Raw genomic sequence first — 26,363 nt, forward strand, 5'->3', positions numbered from 1 at the left:
ATCTAAATGAACTAAGCTCAAGCACGTAAAAAATAAAACAAGCCAAACTTAAATAATCATTTTAAAAGTTTGCTTCATTTTAAGCTCGTCTCGGCTCAGCTCGGCCCCGCCCGATTACTTATAAGTTTAAGCATCCCGATGTTAAACATCCCGGCTCGGCTTGTTTATAGATATAGCCGTCAATTTGAGTTGGGCCCATCGGATTGGCACCCCGCCAAATAATTTAAGTGGGTTGGATTAAATTTTATCAATCTAAACCCGCGGCGGGCCGACCCACCTAGGTCTGCGACCCGCACGGGTCGGCCCGTGACCCGCGCGGGTCGACCCGCGATGAGCTTGGGTTGACCCGCAGATTGACAAACACATGTAAGTGAGGTTTTATGCCAATTTATTATTTTTTTTATAATTTTAAAATAAAAATACTATTTTTCATCTAATAAAATAACTCATTTATGTCAATTTATATTTAAAATACATGTTTATGGATACATTTGATTGACGAAACTTTTTTGAAGTAAAACTTTAAAGATATGAAATATTTTTTTAATTTTTTAAAAAATTATGATAGGCCCGCGAGTTGACACGTCAAATCCGCAATCCTCCTTGGATTGGATTGGGTTAGAAATTTCTCAATCCGTCAAATTGACGGGTTAATCCGCCCCGTCAAATAATTGACCTGTCATGGGCCGATCCATCCCATCAAGGACTGACGCATTTGACAGCTCTATTTCTAGACTCGTCTCAGACCGCTCTCTTCGAGCCAAATAGATAAGTATTTTTCCTCTGACTCTTCTTTATCCAGCGATGGCGGAGGCAGTGAAGATCACGCTGTATTCCCACTGGCTGAGCTCATGCTCGCAGCGAGTGCGTATCGCCCTTAATCTCAAAGGTTCGTGTTCGTAACTTCTTCACCAATTGACTTTCTATGAAGCTTCGGTTTTACTCAGGTGAATGTTTTTTTCTCTCTCTCTCTTTGGCGGTCGGAATCGGTGATATCGTCTTTATTCTCTTGATAGGGTTGAACTATGAGTACAAGACTGTAAATGTTTTGAATGGAAAGATCTTTGATCCAGGTTAGGGACTCAATCCCTCCTCTAGCGATCTCACATCTGTTACTGCGCTTTTCAAATGATTCCTTTTCTTTCTGATTTTTTTTCCTCTGGCGCATTGATTGTTCGTGTTTGACCTTAGAATTTGAGAAGTTGAATCCAGTCAAGTTTGTTCCGGCACTGGTAGATGGGGATTTTGGTATTGCTGATTCATTTGCCATAATTTTGGTGAGACAGAAGTTGATTCCTTTGCCCTGTTTAATTTCATGTCAAGTCGGGTTTATCTTCATTCCAAACCTCATCTTTTCGCTGGTTTTATAAAGTATTTAGAAGACAAATACCCTCAGCATCCCCTGCTTCCGCAAGACCTGAAAAAGAAAGCGCTCAACATCCAGGTGAGTCGCATATGGGGATGTTATGAGTCTTGGTGCATTATGATCTCTGATTGCCTGCATCTTTCTGTTCCCCGCTGCACTATGATTAATCTGAATCTACTTGTCCCAACACTTAAATAGCAGGATATTAAGACGATTTATCTATAAAACCAATTTAGATTTATGTCTAGAAGGTTGACGATAGAAGTTATACATCTTATTGGGCAACTGATTAAAAAGTATTAAAAAAGAAGCAATACTTACATATGATATTAATTGACATAGAAAAATGTATGATAAAATCCCAACAGAAATTATATGAAAATTTTAGAGCAGAAAGATGTTAGTGTCATGGTTTAAAGTGTCGTGCCGAAACGGTCGAAACGGGCGAAACGTCTCGTTCCACTCGACGACTGACACCGGCACGACCCCGACACCAGACCCAAGATAGGTGCGACGTGTTGCGCGATCCCGTGGTCACAGCCGAGGGATCGCTCGACCCTGCAACAGTAGCGGAGAGGTCGCATAACCCTTCCGCCGCCACTGTGGAGGCATCGTGCGACTGCACTGCAAAAGGGTTGCACGACCAACGTGGTCGCGCCGAAGGAGTCATGCAATCCTCGCGGTCATGGCTGGTCGCGCAACCCTACGACAGCACCAAAGTCGTGCGGGCTCGCGAGTGGTGTCGAATTTCAGATTTTTTTTAATTAAACTTAGGTTAATTTTTTTAATAACTTCTAGTTATGGTGAAAATAATCTAAAGAGATTTTATTAAACCCTAATAAAATTATCTAATTAATTTTATATTTCATTTATTTTAATTTAAAAATTATAATAAAATTTTTATTTATTTATTTATCTATTTTCATATCTTTTCTTTTTATAAAGATTATTTTTTATCTTGTTTATTTTTTAAATATTTATGTTAAATATTTTAGTTTTTAATTAATATATTTTATATTTAAAAAATACCGAAACTATATCGGCATGGCACGATACGGTACCGAAACCATATCGTTCTGGTCCAAGACCGAAACCTCGGCACGGGTCAAAATTTTAAATCTTGGTTAGCGTAGCAAATATTGAAACAATTAAAGATATGTATGATGATGTCATGACAAAAATGAAGACTCCATATGAATTAACTAAAGTGTTTCCTATAAAGATAAGTTTACACTATGGATCAACTCTAAGTTTATATATTTTTATACTAATTATGAATGAACTCACTGGATACATCTAAGATATGCTACCATAGTGCTTAGTGCAGGATGTTTGCAAGTGACATTATTTTGGTCGATGAGACACATGAAAGAGTAAATGCTAAGTTTGAATCTTGGCTAGAAACACTAGAAGTAAATATTTTTTCGGCTTAGTAGAATAAATACAAAATATATAGAATTTAAGTTTAATAGTATTAGACGTTGTTTAACAATTTGTAAGATAGAAGATGATGAGTTACCTGTAATTAAGAGCTTTAAATATTTAAGATCCTTTTTGCAAAAAGATGGAGAGGCTGATAGAGATATTTTATATAATATATAAGCATGATGGTTGAAATGGAGGAGGAATGTTTTTTGTGATTGTAAGATACCTCTAAAACTTAAAGGAAAGTTTTATAAAACGACGATTATATCTATTATGTTATATGAAGTTGAATGTTGAATTATAAAGTGAGCACATAAGCAGAAGTTGAGAGTCGCAGAGATGAGAACATTAAAGTGGATGTGCAGACATATGAGGATGGATAAGATAAACAATGAAAATGACAGAAAGTTGAGTTGTGACTATTGAGGGAAAACTCTAGACACGTTTAAGTTCACTTTACGATGAGGATATAGTAGGGGATTGAGTCCAATGGTATGAGAGGATCCATATATTCGATCTCACTTAGTGGGATAAACGCTTGGTTGTTATTTCAGCGTGTACTTTCAGTGTTTATGAGTTTTTTGGTGATGATTACATTCACAGTTGAAGTAGTGTGAGACGTATCGCTACAATAACCAAGTGCCAATAGTGCAATAACAAATTGTTTTCTTTAAAAAAAAAATTGGTTCGTGCTAAATGTTGTGTGCAATTGGCTTTTTTTCTTTGTTTCAAGGTTTATATGAACTATAGTTCGTATCATGGTACGTTTCATATTGCCGACCCCACCTAGTGGGAAAAGGCTTGGTTGTTGTATGGTACGTTTCATATTACCATGTCATACCCTTTTATGTTTTGTATTGTTCATGCCTGTACTTGCATTGATTTATTAGAAATGATTAAAACAATAGATAAATAAACTGACCATCCCTTGCCCTTCCGAGATCTTAGTTTCAGTTGAATCACACAATCGTGTATAATCACAATGGAAACTCAAAAAATACTTTACAAATCAAAGGCATACTATCAATCTTCCTGTCGCATGGAATTAATTTTTTGGAAACCTTAAGCACCTCCTTAATTAGTAATCCCATGAAGGTCACAAGGACTCTGCTCAAAATGAGTATATAAAATTTATAATGGCATACAACTAGTACAATTCATCATTCCTTGTGGAAATGGGCACGTCTATCATGGGTGGATTCACTCACTTTCTGTTAACAAATGTGAAATGTAGATATCCCTATCAAGGTCACAATCATCAACTAACACTTCAATTAAACTCTTCAACTAAACTGTTTAGGTCCAGCATAAAAAAATTATTCTGCACGTCTTATATTTCAACTATCATACTTAATATTCCACTTACAAAAATTTCTTGAACTGAAGGCATGAGACAAGATGGCTCTTGTTCAGTTTGAACTCTTTTTTTGTATGTGTGGAAAATACACACAGATTTGGAACTATATTAGTTCATGCTTGTAGTTGCTCTGGTTAATACCATTTGAATTTTTTTTTTTTCACAGATTGCAAGTATTGTCACTTCAAGCATTCAGCCACTCCAGAATACCTGTGTGATAGTAAGTAAAGTGTTGTGCCTGCCTATTGGAAGATACCGAGTTAATAAGGCTCAACACTACATATAGATAGGTTTTAACTCCACAATGAACTTGCAGAAATATATCGAAGAAAAAATTGATTCTGAAGCAAAACTTGCATGGGCGCAGCTATATATCAACAATGGATTTGCAGGTCGTCTTTGAAAATTAATAATGCTTCTATTGATATGATTTAATCCCTAGAATGATATGCTTTCCTTGGAGTTTCTGGGAAAATAATTTCATAGTTTTCTAATATCTATGGTGTGTTACAATCACGTAGCAAATAAGTCCTTATATAATTGATAATCGAAGTGAGTAAATATTATTATTTTTCTAATAAGCACATAGTTCATATATAATCGATAATTGCAGTTTCCTAATAGCTATGGTGCAGCAAGTCCATATGTAATTTATAATCAAAGCGTTTAATTATCATTATTTTTCTAATAAGAACATGGTCAATTATATAATTGATAATTCAAGTGAGTAACTAATTGGCACATTATCCATTATATAATTGATAATTGTAGTTCCTAATAATATTTTTGATGCGTTACAACCACAAAGCAAGTTCATATATAATTGATAATTGAAGTGAGTTATTATTATTTTTCTAATAAGCAATAGTCTATGTATAATTAATAATTGATGCATTATTTTTCTAATAAGCACAAAGACCTGTACAGTCTATTATAGTGGCCTATTTTGAGTTTGCTCTCCTCAATTAGTGTCCCAAGCCCACTTGCTTCCAAGGAAGGAAATCATTGATTATATGGTTCTTGCTGGAAGGTTATATGTGAATAGAAGGAAATCAATTTGCTTCATAAGGAATTGCAAATGATTTTCTTGCACAATACAAGTTAAATATATTTTTACTGCCACCCACATATATAAAAATGCATCTACTATTCTTATTCTGACTACAAAAGGTAGGTGCTGATGCAAGTATATGGTTCTATAATGGTGAGACAGCCACCGGTATGGAGCAAAAGTAGTAGTCAATTATCACTATTGTGAAAGAAGAGGAGTCAGAGAACCCCACAAAGGTGTGATATAGCATCACTTTTCTCATGTCCAAAGATAATATTCCTTAGATTTGACAACATCACATGAAACTCAACTTTGTTTATTGAACTATTGGAGGTATCCTCCTGTAAACCTTGTCTTTTAGTTTTGGATCAGAAGCATTTAGATGGATCAGTTAAAGATTATCTTGTTGGCACCTTCAGCCCAGGAAGTTGGGAAAGTTAGCAAGCCACTCGAACCAAAATAGATTAGGGTAAGATGTTCTATGAAGTGAATATATGTCTGAAAGGATACATTAAATTATCAGAGAATGAGAGAATGATGAATTAACATGATTGTCAAAATTGGTATCAACCTCAGATAGTTAAAAGCAAACCCTATTACAATTGGTAGCAGATTGATAAAAAAAAAAAAAAAATTCAAGCATGGTATAGGAAAAGAAGTCCAAAAATTGGATCCATATTTATAATTGGATATTAATTATTATACTATAATATAATAACAAATAATAGCATTGATAAAACTAAATCAATTATGGAGCACATTTCCTAATATGTGATTTCAAGCTAATATTGTTTAATTGAATTGCTAAATAATATATGATATACATGCTATATCTATTAGACTATTAATAGATTATAAACTTGCTAAATCATATTATTGTTTGATGCTAGGTCTAGCAATAATCCTACATTATTTAATATAATCATACTGTATATTGCTCTATGGGATAGAATTCAGTTGTGATTTTAATTGTAAAGAGGGTGTTTGGAAGGGGTATTAATCAAGGTAAATAACACAGTTTTTTTTTAAAAAAAAAACTGTTTTAAGTTTTAGTTGTTTTAAAGTTTTATATTTGTTTAACTTTTTCATAAAGTTGTTTAGTTTTTTTAGAAAGTTTGTTGTAGATTTGCTAAAAAAATTTTGTGAATACTCACAAGATTCCCAATTTTTCTAGTCGTTATATAACTCTAACTGATTCATATTGGTATTAGGATTTGATGATCATTAAAGTAAATGATTAATACAATCCTTTTTAATTTATAATTAGAGATTTTAAATAATCATACTCCAGTGCAAGGTTTAAAATCTCAAGTCATGCTGAAGTTTTGGTCTTTTGTTGGAACGATAGTATTTCGGTATTGTACCAACATTTCAATGCATAGTACCGGTCACGGATTGAAGGTTAATGGAGGAAGGAAGAAGGAGATGGAAAATAAGAATAAGACATTGTCAAGTGGTATCGAGTTTTAGTACTTTACCGGAATGATATGTTTCAACCGTTTCGCTTGGCATGGTACAAGATTTAATACCATGCTCCAATGTCTATGTAGATATATGCAGATTTATATGGAAAGTCCAAGAAGTGAGTTTGTGCCTTAAGAATAGTTTCAAATTTAAGAAAACTATTGTACAAAGCTGGCAAGTATTTTGGGTATCATTCTTAATCCTTTCTTTACATTTTTTTTAATTGACTAATTTGGAAGGTTTGTTGCCAAGGATTGATTGGCTTCAAGGTCATAATGAAATTCATTTTGGACTACTTTGTTGAAAGATTAACAGTATTACCAATTTTCCATGAGTTGCATGCAAGAGAATTTTGGAATAGTCTCTTTGTCAGGTTTAAACACTTAGATTTCCAGAAAACTTATCAATAGTTTTTTTATTCTGTTTTTTAGTAAAATTTCTGTCATTATAAAAATAGAATTGAATCTTATCTCTCTCTTTGACACACACACCTCATTCAATTAGTCTTTCACTGAGACAGTAAAATATTTTTTATTTTTTTGTTGAAGAGTTCGTGTGCTTCTTGTTTTCTCTCTTTCTCCAAGATTCTGAGTTGGTTCTTTTCTAACTCCATATACAAAATTCTCAGAGATACAGAGTCAACTTGCATTTTTTTGGCCAATATATTGAAACTTGAAAGTACTTTAAAATAAAATGGAGAACTGCCTCAATTGACACAGTTGTGTAACATAATGAACCACAATAAGCTGATGGCAAAATATGTATTTAGGTAGTTGCTGTTGCATGATCGTTTTTTCTTGATGCTGATAACTATGAGTATTTGTTCATGTTTGGTATTTTAATTCCTTTACAGTATAAGATGTACTTAACTTTGTTTTCTTCAGCAATTGAGAAACTGATAAAGGAAACTGCTGGCAAATACGCTACTGGAGATGAGGTCTATCTGGTCAGTCCAATATGATTTTCTTATATTCTTCTTTTGAAAAATTTCAACTGATTGTTTATATTCATTTAAAGTGCTTAAGTATCTTAACTTTGGTGTAAGACCAGTTGCCCAAAATACAGATAAAAACACAAAAAAGTAATTTTAAACTGAAGTTTTAGATTCTTTTTAAGTCATGGAATTACTTAGATATCCTAAATACCAACTTGAGGTTGAACCAATGTGGTTAAGGGCCCCTAATTATTATTTTTCTCGCTGTAAGCAAATTATACGCCTGTCCAAACACAAGTCATATTTAATTTTTCAGGCATCCTTGGCTATGTTTATTTTCTTTCCTATAATTTGACATGTTTCAGCCTAGACGTTGTTCATGTCTTTAACTGAGTGGCTGTGAATTCTAAAAGCTTAAACTAATAGGAGATGACCCAATTCATAAATTCGGATCCTTGATGCCTTCACACATGGGCAAGTGGATGCATCTTTAATATATTACTAGTGATCGTGCACATGTGTTGCGTGAGCTAGACTCCCCGCTAAAATTATACGTGGCTCCGTCTCTAGTAATTCCAACAACAAGCTACTATAACAGACTCCCCCTTATAAAAAATTAATTTAATATCATACTTAATGTTAGCCAAAAAGCCAAGAAAAGTATTCTTTTTAATATCGCCGACCGAAGGTATTTATAGAAACTTCTCTGTTCGTAGTGCTGTCAATTCTGAGATGTGGGACTAAAGAAAACTCTAGATTTTTAATTGATTAATGAGAAAAATTCTCAATAATACGCCACAGTTGAGTCTCGAACTCTAGATCCCTGATTGATTAATGAGAAAAATTTTCAATAATACGCCGCAGCTGAGTCTCGAACTCTATATCACTAATTGATACGTTGTGGAAATTACTAATAAATCTTAGAATTATTTTCGGTGTAAATAAAAAAAGGATATTAACGTAAATTCATTTTAGGCTTCACCAAAGTTAGTTAGTTAGTAAAGAGGGAAGATTTTTAATAAAAGAGTAAGATTAACAATAGGAGGATTTGAATACATTGATTCTTGCTAGATACCTATTAATATATGCCTCTGGTGAGCAATTATCCCAAATCTTAAGCTAATAGGAAAAGGTTCATTACTACGATTGCAATTGTACTTGTTCAGATATTCTAAACCAAAATACTAGTGACTCTGCATGATCTTTGTTACCTGCAGGCTGATTTATTTTTGGCACCCCAAATATATGGAGCAATATCACGTTTCCAAATTGACATGGTAATTCTAATTGGATAGTATGTGTTTTTTTCTTAATTTAGAATTACTGAAGATTTGTTATAACTACAATTATCAAGCATGCTGGGTGGTGGTATAAACAATTGACATCGCTTGATTTATGGTGGTTTTTTCACCTCACTCTAGTGAAATCGAGTAGGCCCAGAAATTTAGAGCTTACTTGGGAAAAACTTTTGTAATTGGATCGAACCATTTTGTTGAAGTTTGTCTGCATTTCATAGGATTTTTAACCTCTTTTCTATTTTTTTTTTTTGAGTGAAGTCGCTTTACCCTACATTAGCGAGATTGAGCCAAGCATATGATGAGCACCCTGCCTTTCAAGCTGCTCACCCACTTAAGCAGCCAGACGCACCATTGCAATCCTGAGGAAAGTTCTGTTGCTAAATGATATCAGATTGAGATCAGGACTGAAAATAAAGCTATCGATGGTCTGATTTACTTCCTAAAACAAAAACTGTTTTGTAAGTTAAGAGAGGATGTATGCATCAAGAATTTGCACTCTTGTTGTAAAATCTAAATACTTGTCCGCAGTAGTCGTAGAATGTGAATTGCCTATCGTTCTTCAACTGCACTACAAGTGTGAATAGATCTACGAACTGTTTAAAACCATCATAAACCACATTTTAGTATTTGTTTCTTGAGGTCACTTGCTTTTGAAATTTTTGGAAAAGAGTATCTCTTCTTTTAAATCTTAGAATTTATTGTTAGATTTAAATTGCTTCCACTTACAGGATATTTGATTTTCAGCATTATATTCTGTCAATGATTTTTGCTTATAAGATCCTTAGTTCATAGACACTGGGGTCCTCTCGGGGCGCAGCAGTAGTTATGACATGGGATTTTGTCACAATAAGTCATGGGTTGAAAGTTGTCACATTAGGTCATAGAGTTGAAACTCGGTATGTCCAAATGTGCCTTTTATTTTTATACCTGTTCTAATGGTTAATAGTTATTTGTGATTTATCTCCTCAGTATTAGATAGAGACGGATTGGTAGGGGCGCTGGAGACGAGCGAATCGTCTTTTGCCATATTAGTTCATAAACACATGTAAGGGTGCAAATGAGTCGAGCCTGGGTCAGCTTGGGCTCGAGAAAATTAAAGAGGCTCGGCTCAAGCGAGTTTGTAAATTTGAGCTTGAGTTCAGCCATTTAATCATGGGTTCAGGCTTGAGCTCAACTCGAAACATTGAATTTAAATGAAAAAAAAATGGATTCAAATCTTCAACCATCAACAAATCCAATGAAACTCTTTATACATAAACACCTCCGCAATTTATTATTTAGTTTTGTAATAGTAATTATTTTAAATATTAGAATATTAAATTAACCTGGCTCGAACAGGCTCGACGAGTCATCAAGCCAGTATTAAATGGGCTCAAGATCGGCTCGAATATTAAACGAGTTCGGCTTGAGCTCAGTCAACTCCGAACTCGGGTTGAGCTTTGATTGAGAGGTTTACGAGTGGCTTGACTCATTTTGTACTCCTAGACACAAGTACTTTATTAGCTATTAATTTATTTTAATAATTCATATATTCAATTTTTATGATCCAACTAATCCTAAAGATAATTAATTTTGAGTGAGATTTGAGTCATTCATTATCTAAGGTGTCCGTCCTACCTTTTACTATTGTACCGTAGCCCCAAAAGCTAGCTATTTCATTTATGATTGATATATTAGTTATTCATGCACTTGATTTATCATAATTTTTACATTCAAATGTCATTCCAAAATTTTCAAATGTTATATATTAATCTAATTATATCTTCTTTACCTCGTACTATTTTTCAGTAGTTTTATTCCCTGTATGATATGTATCCTCATCCATGTAGACATTGTCATTGACATCAGAGCAAGAGGTTGTTAGGAGATTCAAAGTAGTATTAGTTTAAACATGTTTCTGTAACTGTGTTGGGTCAAACATTTAAAAGAAGCCGCTATTCATCAAATCAAACTTCACAAGAAAAAAAAAGGCAAAAATCAAAAGAGGATTTTTTTTATTAGAATCCTCAAAAGTTTTTTTTATTTATTGCCAAAATTACATCTCATCTCCTTTAGTATATTTTTATTTTCAAAAATATTTTTATTTTTGATGTTGTTGTTGCAATTATGAGATCATAGTTGTTGTAGTAGTTATAAATTATAACGGTACAATATGGAGACTTTATGTCTAGTCAATAATATATTGTATTAGCTATGAATTAAATTACTACAACATAGTTTATTTTTGAACTATCAATATTTATTATAGCAATTATGAATTACTGTTACACAGTTATTGTAGTCATTTCTGATAAATATTATGTTGTAATAATTAAAATTCTTAGTTGTTACAACATACACCGTTGATCAATATTAATATTATGTTATATCAGTTATAGGATTGTAGCTATTATAAAATCACAAATGTATAACTATAAAATAAAAGCTACTACAATATTATTGAAAATAAGAATATTTTAGAAAATAAAAATAAATTGAGGGGAGAAGTGTTATTTTGATAATAAATAAATAAAAGCACTGTTTTGATAATTTCAATAACAAAAAAAAGATGTTCTTTTATTTTGTACTCCTAAAGGTTACACAATAGGACCAAAATATATTGATACAAATGAACCTACGAAGATAATTCACTTTAATAAATATTAATAATTCTTATATTATATATTTTTTTAGAGACTTTAATTAATGTCATAAATTATGACATGATTAACACAATCTAAAAAAGATTGTTGCTCCTCACACTTATTATGTGTGCATATGTCCAATTCTTTATTTGTCATTCATTTGACTCGTCCCTTGTCTTCTAACTTAACCTAATTCGTCTATCCAATCCTCCAACCAATCTTGAACAAGTCGACTGGAACAACCCACTTGACCTTTCTAATCCACTTAATTCACCCAACATGTCTAGTCTAATCTAGGTTATCATTTCAATCTAATTCGTTTTGTTTGTCCAACCCATTTGACCCACTTAGTCTCCCTACCCCAAACATACGCAATGAAGCCGTAAACAGTCAAGTGAAATCCAATTCACGAAATAATTTCACGAATTAAACTATAATCAAATTACATTGGGTCAGTTACCAATATCAGTAATTAGAGATTATATAATTATCGTATAACATATTTAGATATTTAGATTGTATATATATATATATATATATATGTATATTTCTATCCACAATGTTCCATGCATAACGCCCCAAAAGTTTTCATCCAACTCTCCCTATTGATTCATCCCATCATGCTCTTCTGACCTACACAACTCATATATTTCATTATTTTTTATTTAAAATAATAGTAAAATATAGTATCATATTCCATGAGCAAAGAAAATATTTCACCATTTTGACAAAAAAAATATTTCAATTTCAATCTCTCCAAACATACAATAACCAAGCCTTTATCCGACTAGATGGTCGGTCCATAGAAAAATTATATATCATCAAGGAGACATTCAATTCCATTTTGCCCTTCTAATGGTTGATTCTTCAACCAGATGGAAAATATAAATGGTTAGCCACATGTTACAAGTCCTGCTCTCAATGTTTTTGCCTTCAGTGGACATCTCTGTATTATCTACACAGCTGGTTCTCTTTCACGTCAAAACTAAGTTGGCACTCTGAAGACCATCATCATTCGTATCGATGCCCAGAATCTTCCTGAGGTATTCTAGCTGCTCGAAAGATCCTTGAAGTTCCTCCCACTGCAAAGAAACAACGGCCCCAGTTATTACGAAACAATTCTAAGACAAGGGCATGGTGTCTAGAACAGGAACAAATATGATCAGTCAAGATATAATGCATTGACAATCCCGAGCGATTAATTGACTATGTTTCCAGTTCTTCAGAATGTCAGTAAGAAGAAACAAATGTCAAAAATTCAGAAAGCGGCACGCCATTTTGTATGAGATTCCTGTTGCAAATTACATAAAGGCACTTAATCTCAACAAAAACATCATTGAAATGTGAGCATCTGTTCCTTCTGAACTAGTCTATCAAGGAACCCATTCACAAACTTCCTCCAAATCAATCTCTCACTATATATTTTACAGTCTGAAAACACAATTACAAATGTGTATAAGACAATATTATATTTTCATCGAAAAACAATATCAGGAAAATTTTACCTCATGGAAAGAAAGAGAAACAAGCTTCCAACCAGCAGCAGCAATATATCGACGCTTCAGTGTAGTGTGGCCTAACGGAGTACCTGTTGAGCAACATAGACAAGTTAAATTTTCAGGTGCAATCTACAAACCGCACCTTCCATATTCATATTCTGAATTTACCTAAAAGCAAAATATTTTTCTTTTTGTGTTCCTCTCTCTCTTTCCTATTATTCCCTTAAATTCAAAACATGCATTTTAAGATATTCACATTCTAAAGGTGTCTAAATAACTTTAGACCAAACAATGGACAACAGACTGATCTTGAAATCAGCTTGTGGCAACATTTTCAGTTGAAATCTTATGTGGTTGGGTAGATAGAAATTTGAAGTACAAGGGTATAATCAGAAAGAAAAGAGTGTTTTTTATTATAAAAAAAAATGAATAAGAGGTGTTTTTGGTAAATTCAGAATGTGATTGCTACATGCCTAAGTTTCTGGAAAAATGTGTTGGTCCATCAATCTCAAATGCAAGCCTTCTGTCGACAAGTACTGCATCTAGTGTGTATCCATCCACCACATACTCTTTCACCCAGTCGAGACCTGTACTTACAAGAAGCCTCGCAACCTCAGTTTGGAATGAGGAAGTAATTTTCTGATTGAATCGCTTAGTCTTCCCTGCTCTCGATATTTTCTCCTCTAGATGACTTGATAGTGATAGACCAAGATTCGAATATTGAAGTTTCAGACACTGGTTGGCCAGATGAACCTGTGTAGCAAACATGATATCTTCCCTGTATTGTTCTGAGATCCTTCCCTCTTCAAACTTGCTTAAAGAAGTCCAGATGCAGGAAAAGAATGGGCGATCCATTCGGTTAAGTACAGCATAAGACCAAGCTATATTACCAAGCTGACTTCTGTCAAATCTCAATGTAGAAGAATCCAGATGGTTGCTTACAACACTTTCAGCATGGTCACTTGCCTCAGTCTTGGCATTTAAAATTTCTGACTGAGGTGAATTTTCGACTTCCACAAAATATTTCCAACTGCCTGCATCTGTGAAGGCCTGATCTAGTGAGTCAAGAAAAAGATCAGCACACTCATTTAAAGAAGCAAATGCCCACAAGAACTGAGCAATTTCCTGCTCCCTAAAAGTATGAACTATTTCAGATGCCCTTTTAGATAGGGCAAAAAAGAGGTCTGGTGCAGAATGTTGCATCAAAGCAAATGCACCAGCAGAATTAGCAACATTCTGCGAATTGAAGTCTCCAATCTTCACAAGAGCCACCTCAGCAATTCTATCCATTTCTGACAAATAGAGAAGGCCACCACCAACCTTTGACAAGGCCCAAGCTATGTTCGATATCCCCTGCACCGAGCACTCCGGTAGCATGATCATTGCAATACCTATGAGCATTGACATCTCTCTTTGGCGGGCAATTGACAACCTATGAGTTCTACTCATGGAAACCTTTTCCATGTTCTTAGCAATGCGGTGGAGAGCTGTAGCAATATTTCGTGGAGTAAGTGGTGAAGGTTTCAAGCCTTTTGCCACTGCTGAGACAGCCTCGGAAGCTATTTCCAAGACCTCATCAGCAGTCTGTGCCTCCACGATGGCTTTGTTCAAAGCGATCTCTTTCTTTCTATCTGAGGCTCCTGTAAACTGTGATAACTTCTCAATGAATTCCTCCCTCGAATTCATCCGCTTTTTCTCGAACATCCCATCTGCAACTGTATTGATTTTCTCTCTAAGACCACTGATGCCACTTTTCAAATTCAATTCATCTAAATCAATTTCCTCAGAGATTACAGTAGAGACATGGTCATCATCATCCTCTAAATCATCCAAGAAGACATCTTCAACATTAATCTTCTTCTCTTTTTTGCTAGATTTGGCCTTTTTCTTCCTATTTCTTTTCTTCGGAACCACCATTTTCTCCATTGAACTAGTCAAGCCCCTGACCTCAATTGCTCTCAATGCGATCTTCCTTGCCTCGACACACCAATCCATGCTCTCTGCATCATTCAGCAGTCTTGATCTTTCCCGGGCCTTCTTCGGAGGTATTTGAGTCTTAGATGAAGGAATCTCTCCTAGGAACTCCAATTGCCACTGTGAATTAACCTCATTTTGATCATCCACGTCCACACCATTCTGGTCTGCCAAATCACTTCCCAGTCTACAAGAACATATCTTTTTATTCAGAGACATCGGCTTGAGCATGAAATAATGAAAACGAAACATAGTTCTCATTGTTGGGGAGGTCTGCATGATTTTCGCTGAAATCTGCGGTGGAGCAAGGGATTGCCTTCCCAGAAGTGTGGCGAATTGCGACTCCATCTACACCTTCCTATATAGAAATGCAAAATCTTAGGCCATCCAGAGAGAAATTTCCTTCAAATACCAATGCCAAGAAACCAACTACTTGTATGCTACAAAGAAATATCATGTCAAGGTTTTGAGAGCTACACTAATCCCTAGTATCTAGATAATCAGGCTGCAACATATAATCTATTGAAAATCTATTATGAATTTAAGGTAACGAGAACAAGTCCGACGTGATGGACTCGTCTTCCTCAGACGGAAATCGGACGCAGGAGAGGAAGAAAAAAAAAAGTAAAAGAGGAAGAAGAATTGGAGGAGGAAACTGACTTGGACGAGTAAGGGGAAGCGACGTTGCGAGGCAAAATTTCCTGCCTTTGACGGGTGAGGTTGGCCGGCGACTCCGTTCCGAGGCCACAAGCTGACGGCCGACGGTCGACGGCGAGGAGAAGTTGGCACTAAGCAGCGAAACAAACGAAGGATAAGGATGCGGAGGGCCGCCGGTCAATTAGCCAGGGGACCAAAATAAATGGGAAATTTCAAAATGCTCCCTTCGCCCGACCTATCTGGTAAAAATTAAAATAACGCCATTTATTTTTATTATCATAAAAAAAATCTTATAATAAAACGATTTTTTATTTATTTAAAATTATATAATATAAAGTAAAATTATTAGAACTTAATTAAAATTACTATACGTGGAATAATATTATATAATAATATTCTTTTTCAACTTATTTAAATTATTTTATTTTAATTTAAATTACTACAGACAGTAGATTAATCGAGATCATCTATTCTTTTCATTTTTACCCTTTCCTTTTTTTGAAACTGCTTTGTCAATCATATGGGAAATAAATTAGTTTCATAAATTAGGATTTATAAATTATATTAATTTAATTTCAGAAAATTATTGTCATGTTTAAATTTATATATATTGGTGTCTGTTTATTGATTTATATTTATATATAAATTTATATAAATACAAATTTGTATATAAATATTTTTTTATAAAAATTAATTAAATTTATTTGCCAACAATACTCTTTAGCTTTCAGTAGTACATTTTACCCGTGTAGATAGGGATGAAAATAAACCAAACAGTTCGCGAATTATTCGGAGCTCGATTCGGTAAAAAGTTAGTTCGAATTCGTTCGTTTATCTTATCGAGCCGAGCTCTAGCTTAAGGATATTCGGCTCGTGAGCTCGCGAACATATTCGTTTATAGGCTCGCGAGCCAAAAAAACGAACCTTAAACCGAACCAAAAAAACAAGCTTTAAAACGAACCCAAAAAACGAGCTCTAAAACGAGCCTTAAAATGAGCTTTAAAATGAATAAAAAAATGAACTCTAAGACGAGCCAAAAACGAATTCTAAACGCGCCTGAGCTCGCTTAACGAGTTAGACTCGTTAACTTTGATAATCAAGCTAATAACGAGCCAAGCACGAACTGTTCGCGAACTTGATAATTTTAAAACGAACCGAGCTCGAGCCCGAATATAACTTAAACGAGCCAAGCTCGAGCCTAATACTGTTCGACTCGATTCGACTCGTTTACATCCCTACTTATAGAAGTCTAATTATGTTATTTTCTTTTTTATAATTTAAGCGTTCAAATTTTATCCCACTAATTCGAAGTCTAATTATGTTATTTTCTTTTTTATAATTTAAGCGTTCAAATTTTATCCCACTAATTCGGGAAATAGATGATCTTTCCTTACTTCACATATTGAGTGAAATTGAAATACAACTTATACACTCTTGGAAGTCGACTTTTAAAATATTCATGCTTTACCAGTGCATCTCATTTTTGATACCGGCACATCATTTCCCTGATAACTCATTTTTTTTCTACTAAGAATGAAAATCAACAAGTAATTCCTTTTGCGCCGAAAAGAACGAGCTACCTATCAAACAATGAAGTAGGAAGAAGGAAAAGAAAAACAAAGAGAAGAATCGAATGACTCTCATCATCTGCCATCCTATAGACAGGACAGTATATACTAAAATGTGTTCCGACCATGGAGATCAATCGAGATAAAATAGAGTCACAATTTTTCGAAGTTTCTTGGCTTCTTGGCATGTTTCCATGAGCAATTTGCTGTCGTGAAATGCAAAGCATATAACTTGTTGCACCTTCGATAAGATATCCATATTGCACAGCCTGTTGTTGAAATAAACAAAAACATTAGAACAATTCCGTTTTTGGACAAGAAATTATCAAACAATCTAAGATTGCCTTTAGGTTTTGCTAATGGAATCGATTGACAGAAGCATCAGTTGATCAGTACCAATGCATTTTACTTTGAGAGATACCAAAAAGAAAATTATTTCCTTTGTGGTTCTTAAAAGACCAACCATGTGCAGTCTTTCTTGCTGATACAACGATTTTGCAAAGGGATAAGCAATTTGGAAAGAAAAAAAAAAGAACAAAAATACATGTGCTATCGAGTTAGTTCTATAGATTTCTAGTATCTCAACTGAACCATGGATTTTAAAAGATTAAAGTGAAAATTTGAGATTCAATCCACTGTCTGATTATGCAAAACCTTCTCACCCTATTGATTTTTTTCTATAACTAAATCAATGTAACGCTCCAGATGATATAAATGTGAAGATGTCGTATATTCCAGTCAATATATGATAGCACTGATCTGGATTAATATTGTCAATGCTATAGAACAATCTACAGGAATTTGTACTGTTAATATTTTCACAACAAAATTATGAAATTACAGAAATATGACCATTTTCCGCAAATGTAGTGGAATGTGAATCAATAGATTGGTTCAACAGTATTAAAATGATCTGTATTGGTGAATTGTCACTAAATTTCGTGAATCAGTGCAATCAACAAAAAACTTTGAAAAAAAATAAAAGGTGGGTTAATTAAATGTTTATGTAAGGAAACATGGTAGAAGCAAACCTGCTAGCTTCAATTAATGGCAACTGATCATTTTCAGGTTTCTCGATTAGATTTCGAACCTAAAAAGATTGAATAAATACAGTAATAATATCAACGTCAATATTCAATCAAACAATTAATGTAAGAAGCTGCAAAAAAAAAAAAAAAAAACACTTATGCAGTAAAATATGTTCAAAAGGATTCAGTAGAAATATTTCCAGCACTCAAATTATGCTCTCTGATGATGTACCGTGTTATTTTGACATGGAAGATAAGATTGCTGATTAATCAATTTACTTGAATTTGTAATTAACTTAATAAACTGTATCAATAATTTCAGTGCCACATCACTTCAAGCAAAGCATTAAGTTACCAAAAATAGAAAACAAAACAATTTACAGACTTGGGTATGTAGAATCGAAAAGACATAGGAGCCAGGTTGAAGAGAGTGCCTAAAATATACCTGCATATCAGGAAGGAAGGGCTACCATAAAAGTGCTTACAAGTCCTCACATCCTAAAACACTATAGATTAATGTCTATTGCTCATAGAGGATGTTAGAGAATGAACCAAATTAATAGTAATGCAGCAAAGATGCTGCAAAGATACTGCAAAGCATCCATTGAACTTTTATTATGTGTGACTTCCTATTCTTGGAAATGAGAAGGAAAGAGAAAGTTACTGGTACAATAACTGAAAGATATGTAGCATGGTAGAAGATTGGCCAGCACTAAGTTTAGCTAAAAATCAAAGTAGATGCATTTATGAATTAAAAGGAAAGAAAAATTATCAACTTAGTCAAGATGATTGTAGGAGTGTTGTAATGCAATACAACATTCTTTTTCAAATTCTTTAAGCGACACAAAATGTTGTCGAATTACCAGGTCATATTCCCTGCAAAACAGAAGGGTATCCCTACAGGTGATTACCACTTATTTCAACCACAGTAAGGAAAACCAACAATCATCGTGCAGTAAGAAATGTCAGTGTAGCAACCTAGTGCCCTGAACTTTCAACCTAGTAATTCTAACAAATTAAGCTGATGTTTCAGTGATCCAATAGATTGCATCAGCCATCAGGATCCATTTAAATAACAGAAAATGATTTGACTAAGATATGAGCTCGGGCCACTGGCTAACCTAAATTTGTGCTGTAGCAAGTGTAAAACAACTATCCACAACAAAAACTAAATTGACTCGTAACTTTGATATTGACTTGTCAGACCTAACAATTGGTCTAAAATACTTAGCTCAAGTTAGCTAACTCATTTAAGTTTATAAAGATTCTCTATTAGCCCATAACTAACCATGTTTGCTCCAATACCAATTGTCATGAACTGCTTAGATCAGAGAGTTGGGCCATTAACTTGTTACATCTAACCACTAGTCTAAAATATTCAAGCTCAATCTAGGAGTAGCTACCTCATTTAAGTTTATAAGCCTCGTCTATTAGCCCACAACTCACCATGTGGGACTAAATTTGGGTGTTACAACAAGTCTCTCTCATGTAACTCAAGATCTCCCACCACACAATAAGACATGATTCATTGATAATATGATAATTTATTTTCAAATTGAAATTCCTAGGAGTCAATAGTGTAAAACATCTAGATTGAATCCTTTCTCATCAACTTGATTGTTGGTTATTAGTTAAGTAATCATATTTAAAATGATACTAGAGCATATAGTGAGTTCAAATCCTCTTAAATTGAAGAAATACTATGAAATAAATATATTTTGTCAATGTGTTGAACTTAGACGAGTTCAATTTTCCCATGCACGCCTGGGGATGGTATGGTGTCAAGAGGATAGACAACTAAATTGAATCCATTCCCAACAATCTAATATATGGGGATGTGTTAAATTAATCAAATTTGAAGGGGTAAACAAACAACACCATTTATTTTTAAGATCTTCAAATAGACACTCCTATTTTGTTAATTATCAAATGTCAAAATCTTTAAAATACCCATCATACCCTCTTTACCTTCAATTAATTTTTCACTTTTACTAATTCAAAACAAAAATATTCTAATTTCTCTAGTACCTATCAACTCGCTATGAGAAAATATTCACTAATTGAACGACGATATATTGCAATTTATATCCAAAATTCTCAAACTAACAATCTATTTGCTTTTGCTAATTTGAGAAGAAAACCTTTCTAACACTACTTATGAATAGTGAATGATTTAGAAAGTGAACATTCATACACATTTTTATTTGAATCAGAACAATTTTTATACAGCAAAAGTAAACAATTTCAACCCAACTGTTCATTTTTCAATAAATCAAGATAAAGGGGCATCATGGGCATATTATTAATGATGGGACACATTAATAATCAAAACAGGGGGACCCTTTTGATGATTTTCAAAATAAAGGGCACCGTTTTGATCTTTTTTCCCGATTTAAAATGATATTAGAACAGATATGGAGTTCAAATCCTCTTAAATTGAAGAAATAGCACAAATTAAATTAATTCCATCCATGTGTTGGACTTCGATCAATTTGCCCATAAACAGGTCAAGTGGTGTTAAAAGTATAAATACTAAATCTATTCCCAACACTTTAATCTCAAGAGATAAAAGATAATCTAATCAAAATTAAAATGATATTAGATGAGATCTTGAGTTCAAATCCTCTTGAAATGAAGAATACTATAAATTAAATTAGTTTCATCTGCATGTGAACTTTGTCTAGTTCAATTTGTTCACCGACATCTAAGGGAGGTGTACCAGTATTTCTATAAAAAAAGCCTAAGTTGAATCCATTCCTAATGGTCTAATCTTAAGGAATATGTTGAAACCCAACCACCTTTGAAACTTGTCAATGAAATTCAATCCAATTAAGACGAACATTTTCTAAATTTTATACTTGCAAGCTCAGGAATTTGTGAATCCAAGTCATTTGCATTGCCGTTGTGCTAAACAATAAGGTAAATAGACCAAATTAGAACTCCTTATACAATAGAGATAGAGTTTATTATCTTAATCAAACAGCAAGATACTACAATAACAACCAAGCCTTATCCCACTAGTGGGGTTTTAATCAAATGGCAAGATAGATTGTAAAAACTAAGATTAACAAAAACTGAAAAGTTTATATTTGCCGCATTTTGATAGTGAATCCTTTTACAGGTTATAAAAACAATTAGGTTCTTTGCAAGAAATGCAAACATTTTGGGAAGGCACAAAAAGCATGCAGGGAGAAACAAGAAAACATGAGTGAAACATGAGAACCTCATGCCGTACCTTAGCTAACAACTCCTGACTGTCAGGTGATTGCATTTTCAGGCTCTGGGGCAAGATCACAGTGAGCAACTCTGGCTTCTCTGCTCTTAAAGCGCCCCTGATAACAGCTGCATTAGTCCCAGAAGCTCCTGAAGTAAAAATGTGGTTCTTCTGCAGTGGAATTATAAAGTTCAGGAATTAATTGATCACTTGAATGACATGAAATTTGGAGAAAATCGGAGATAGCACGAAACAGCAGTCATGAGAAGACCTTACAGTTATAACCATGGCATAGCTGAGAATCTCAATAAGCTGCTGATGCATGAACCCCATATTACGTGTCCCAAAGAATCCGATTGGTCTGGGTCCTTGCTGTTGAATAGCCAAAAGTTCCTGGAAAACATTATCAACATTTGAATGCAAAACAATAACATTTTATTTTAGGATGGAAATAATATGCATGCCAAAAAATCAGCATATAATTAATGATCTTTACATATGAACTGGAAATAAAAAGAGACGGGACAACTCAATTTGATTCTGTACAATTTAATAAAAAAAATATTTATATGATTCTAAACATTAAATGAAAACTCATTAGAGGTTAAATGTAATCTATTAAAGGTAAATATAACCTAATAAGAAATTAAACTAAACTCAATTTATTAAAAAATTAAATCAAAATCATAAAAGAATGGATGAATTTTATATAATATGATAAAAGTATAAAGATTGAAGAGTTAAGACTTAAAGTCAAGATGTATTGCAAAAGAAAATTTTGTAATATAGTATTGGACAAAATGACCACAAAGACTATTAGAATAGTAAAAGTTGTCAAACCTGCATAGTGCATATTGAAACTTGTCTTTTTTATAGTAATGATAGCAACTTCATTTGATTGTAGAACATAGTAAATTTTTGTAAAGTGGCAACCCTTTTGGAATGTCGGCAGTCATTCTCATTGACGTCGATTTCTATATAAAGAGAGGGATGTAATGCAAAGGAGCAAATTAGAAGTTCCAATTAATCTGTTACTAATTCATTTCTTTCTTCCTACATTTCTGCCATTTTGTCAATTTGTATTCTTGCTTCTCTCCCTAAATCCTCTAAATTTACATAGTATCATAGTCTTAAACTGTGGGAGAGAAAAGATAATTGACCATGGATAATGAAAAAAGATCCTCAATTCTCCTTTCCCATTATTCCTCAATTTGTCAAAGAACCCCGGAGTCATTTTAGTTTGTGTCTCCGACTCTCCGTAATGGGGAGAATTATCTTACTTGATCCCAAAGTCATGTGAAATGCTCTTCAAGTCAAGAATAAATTGACATTGGTTGATGGTTTGATGGAGAAGACGAAGGAGAATACTCCGATGTATGAGGTGTGACCTTGTAATGCTATTGCAATTGCATGGATGTCCAACTCTGTGAAGGAAAGACTCAATAAGAGTATTGCCTATCCTTATGGAGGTGAAAATATTATGGGACAATCTGAAGGATTATTCCTCCCATGGTAACATTCTTTGAGTCCACCAGAATAAAGCCATCATCACCACTTTAAGACAAGAGATGATGACGATGACAGAGTATAACTCCAAGCTAAAGGACCTGTGGGATGAGTCGAAGAACTACTCTAATGTCCCTGTGGATACGATGCTGCTACTAAGTATGCTAAGGAATGTGAGAAGAAGCTGCATAATTTTTTATGCATTTAAACATAGCTGCATCATAGGATGCTTCGTCCTATGAAGGTGAATTCCCTTCATCAAATGATTGAGAATGAATCCCAAATGAACCGTTGTTTTTTCAGAACAAGAAAAGGTGAAATCGCGCAGTTTAGTCATCAGCCATCTGGTGGTCAGCCTCCTTATATCTATCCATTGCCTAGAATGCTTATGTATTTGAATCACTAGAAGGAGAGGAAGGTAAGCACATTTCATTTGGAAAGAACTATAGAGTAAAACCACTTTCTGGTTCATTTTTTACCTTACACGCTCCTCGAGTTACTACACTTCCATCAAATATCCTAGTTTGAGTCAAATACTTATTCAACTAATATCCAATTTTGGAAGGAAAAACAAAAGATAATCGAGCATTGCCTATCCATTAATTCGAACGAACCATCACACTATAGAGATTGTGAATCCCATACCGGGATAGAAAAGAAATTCACTTTCGAGTTTCAAGAACATTAAAAATAAGATTCGTTAGTTCTGCATCGGAGTCATTTTGGTAACCTGTTAACAAGCCCTTAAATTCTTAGAGATGTGATGATTGCAGGGCCACGAGACATTTTTTTAAATATACTTATTAAGTATAAGTAGCGGTCAATCTTTTCCTTTAATCCAGCTTTAACTCTAAAAAAATTGAAAAGATACACTAAGCATGGCAATTTTAACAAATGGTCAATCAAATTTTATTCAACCTTATAGAATTTCTCATTTTTGTTTGACTTATGGCAAAAAAAATTTGAAAATTTTGCTATTTTTGGTCCTTTTACTGAATTAAAACTATACTGAATAAGTAGAATTCTTTGCTAAATATCTTAGTTTTTTATATGAACTTTATGATTTATGATTCTATACAATTCACAGAACGGACCTTGATATGACAACCATGTAAATTAGATACATGATTAAAGTTTAATGTAGAGTTGACCAATATATTGTTGAAGTAAAAAATTATGCATAAAAAACAGATAATCTTTAGAGATATATTGTTGTTTTAAAGTAATCAAAGTTTCAACTTGTTTAAGACACTACCATTAGATAATCAATATCTGGAGTTGGTTTGTACTCCGAAACAGCCACTGTGGCTGAACCTTCGACAAGAGTCTGAGCTTGAGTTGGAATTTGGAGACCACTTTCTTCTGATAACCCAGATGAAAATAAACCATCTCTCTGTTCAATACTCCAATTATCTCCATCTTCATTATCTCCTTTAGTAAAACCACAGTGTCCCTATACGGTCAAACAAAGAGGAGAAAAAGGTCCAGTTAGTAAACCATCAGTGCATGGCAAAGTTTTTTTCATTTTTTACTTAATAATATGAAAGGATAGACATGTTAGACTTAAGAGGTATAAATGTATATATTCAAGCAACATTTGGAGAAAGAGTTATAAACCATCTTTTATAAATCAAAGTTATTGTTGCACCATGGAGAAAAAAAAAGGGTTATTTTACTATGTGAATCCATTAGCAGACTAATAATCCACCATCGACCCTCCTCCATTACATGCTTCTAACAGTCAGTGCATGTTAATGTAAAAAAGTGTATTGGGCCAATTAACTTATAAATGTTCTTCAAATTTTTCATCCATTTACATAAACAAGGATCAACAATTTCACAAACATAACTAACAAATATCAGTACCAATCTCTGAAGAATAGTAGTCCATTCCCTGGGACAGCTAGAATGCTGAGCCAGCTCCGTCCAGCAAGAAGCATCCCAGAGGCGCCTGACAAAGCTGGCTCAGCTACAACCAAGCAGACTTAAAATCCTATTAATGAAGTTTCTTCCAGTGGAAATTTGTTCGCATGTCAGTTGCAACAAGTTAGCTATAGATTTTGTCACCTTTGGGAGCATTCTAGAACCTAAAGCATGTCTTAAAGTGTGTATAGTGACTGTGGGATACCAAATTGCTTGTAGAGAGGAGGATTTTCTTCTCAAGAGGAGAGCTTGAGAGACTGTGTTGTCCAGAGAGGACTTAAGGTGAGTTTTTCCATTGATGTTGAGAGAAAAGGCTAAGGGAGGATTTAGAGAGCCCTCATATTATATCGACATAATTTTTTTTCTAATGGAGTAACCTTGGACTGAACATGTTATATTGCTCTCTTGTGTGTATTTTCCTACAACGGGAGGAGGATTCTATCGGGCAGTCCATAGTGGAGGTAATTCTGCATTCTAAATGCGCTAAATTTGGATCTACATATACTCTATTGGGGTCGATGGTACCAGAACAACCCAAATCAGTTTATCAAAAAGATTTCCCTAGATAACATATCCCGAGGACAATCAATCCATATAGAAGTAAAACAATTTTCGATTCGCGAGCTAAGAGATTACGATAGTTCTTCCAGGACGGAGAGCTCCATATGAAAGATGCGGCCTTTCGATTCCAACCCATGAGGAATCAAGAGACACACGGACGGACGGCTTGGAAAACAAAGGGATTCGAGAAGAACCGCCCAATCCGCCGAGTCCGGGGGCGGCCACCGGCGGAGGCAGACAAATACCCGGGTTCGGAGCCTTGAAGATGAAACCCAAGGGAGGGGAAGACGAAACCATCGCTCCTCCTCCTCCTCCTCCGTTCGCCAATCCTCAACCCAAAGCCGCCTCGCACTGTCGCCTCTGGGATCGCTCGCTCGCTCGCGAGAGGAGAGGCCCGAGAAGCGAAGTGATAGGCGTGGTGTGGTCAAGGAGAGGAAGAGCTCCACACGGATCTTTTTCTATTCTTCATCGGCTATATTATATATTTGTGCACGAATCATAAAGCAGTAGGGTGCAATTGAAAATATAATCTATTTTTTTACTTACACCTTTTGGGTTTCGAATATACCGAAAGGTCCCTAAATATAACATTTTCTCTTGCAGCATACACAAATGATCCGAGAGCTGGTATTCGTGGATTGCTCGCATGCCAATTTGGCTATTCATGTATAACAAATGCAAAGCTAGTTAGATGATTTTACATGGTTATTCATGCATAACAAACGACGGATTTAATCACGGATGTTTAATTTTTGTTTCTATATAGCGACGGCCTTATTAATTATCATCATTATTAGTGACGGATTTAAAATATCCATGACTACCAATAATAATCCGACGATAAACTCTAATTTCTATTAGTGACAGAAGATTTAATTATCTATGGTTAATAGCGACGATTTATTTAATTATCC

The 26,363-nt window shown here is 34.2% G+C and overlaps 3 protein-coding genes across 4 annotated transcripts; 1 reads left to right on the forward strand and 2 right to left on the reverse strand.

Moving 5' to 3' along the window:
* The first annotated feature begins 731 nt into the window (after positions 1–731).
* LOC122015169 (glutathione S-transferase Z1-like) lies at positions 732–9,551 on the forward strand. Of its 2 annotated transcripts, none has more exons than XM_042571919.1 (9): positions 732–889; positions 1,017–1,073; positions 1,192–1,277; positions 1,373–1,444; positions 4,315–4,368; positions 4,465–4,540; positions 7,548–7,609; positions 8,815–8,874; positions 9,154–9,551. In XM_042571919.1, exons 1-9 carry the CDS (start codon positions 805–807, stop codon positions 9,256–9,258), a joined length of 657 nt encoding a protein of 218 aa, XP_042427853.1. In that variant the 5' UTR covers positions 732–804; the 3' UTR covers positions 9,259–9,551. The 2 variants fall into 2 exon arrangements, with proteins under 2 accessions (XP_042427853.1, XP_042427854.1); XM_042571920.1 differs by having other exon boundaries at positions 807–947.
* Positions 9,552–12,218: 2,667 nt separating this feature from the next.
* LOC122015616 (RAP domain-containing protein, chloroplastic-like) lies at positions 12,219–15,843 on the reverse strand. Its single transcript, XM_042572606.1, has 4 exons — positions 15,653–15,843; positions 13,492–15,350; positions 13,025–13,107; positions 12,219–12,601 (listed from the first exon to the last, which is right to left on the reverse strand). Exons 2-4 carry the CDS (start codon positions 15,338–15,340, stop codon positions 12,494–12,496), a joined length of 2,040 nt encoding a protein of 679 aa, XP_042428540.1. The 5' UTR covers positions 15,341–15,350; positions 15,653–15,843; the 3' UTR covers positions 12,219–12,493.
* A 1,306-nt stretch (positions 15,844–17,149) lies between these two features.
* LOC122015928 lies at positions 17,150–25,896 on the reverse strand. The gene is made up of 6 exons (XM_042573033.1): positions 25,525–25,896; positions 24,221–24,418; positions 21,736–21,852; positions 21,481–21,630; positions 18,249–18,307; positions 17,150–17,486 (listed from the first exon to the last, which is right to left on the reverse strand). The coding sequence occupies exons 1-6, from the start codon at positions 25,744–25,746 to the stop codon at positions 17,351–17,353; spliced, it is 882 nt and encodes a 293-aa protein (XP_042428967.1). The 5' UTR covers positions 25,747–25,896; the 3' UTR covers positions 17,150–17,350.
* Between the last annotated feature and the right edge of the window lie 467 nt (positions 25,897–26,363).

This window comes from Zingiber officinale, chromosome 8B (genome assembly GCF_018446385.1).
Source record: "Zingiber officinale cultivar Zhangliang chromosome 8B, Zo_v1.1, whole genome shotgun sequence".
Lineage (NCBI taxonomy): Eukaryota > Viridiplantae > Streptophyta > Magnoliopsida > Zingiberales > Zingiberaceae > Zingiber > Zingiber officinale.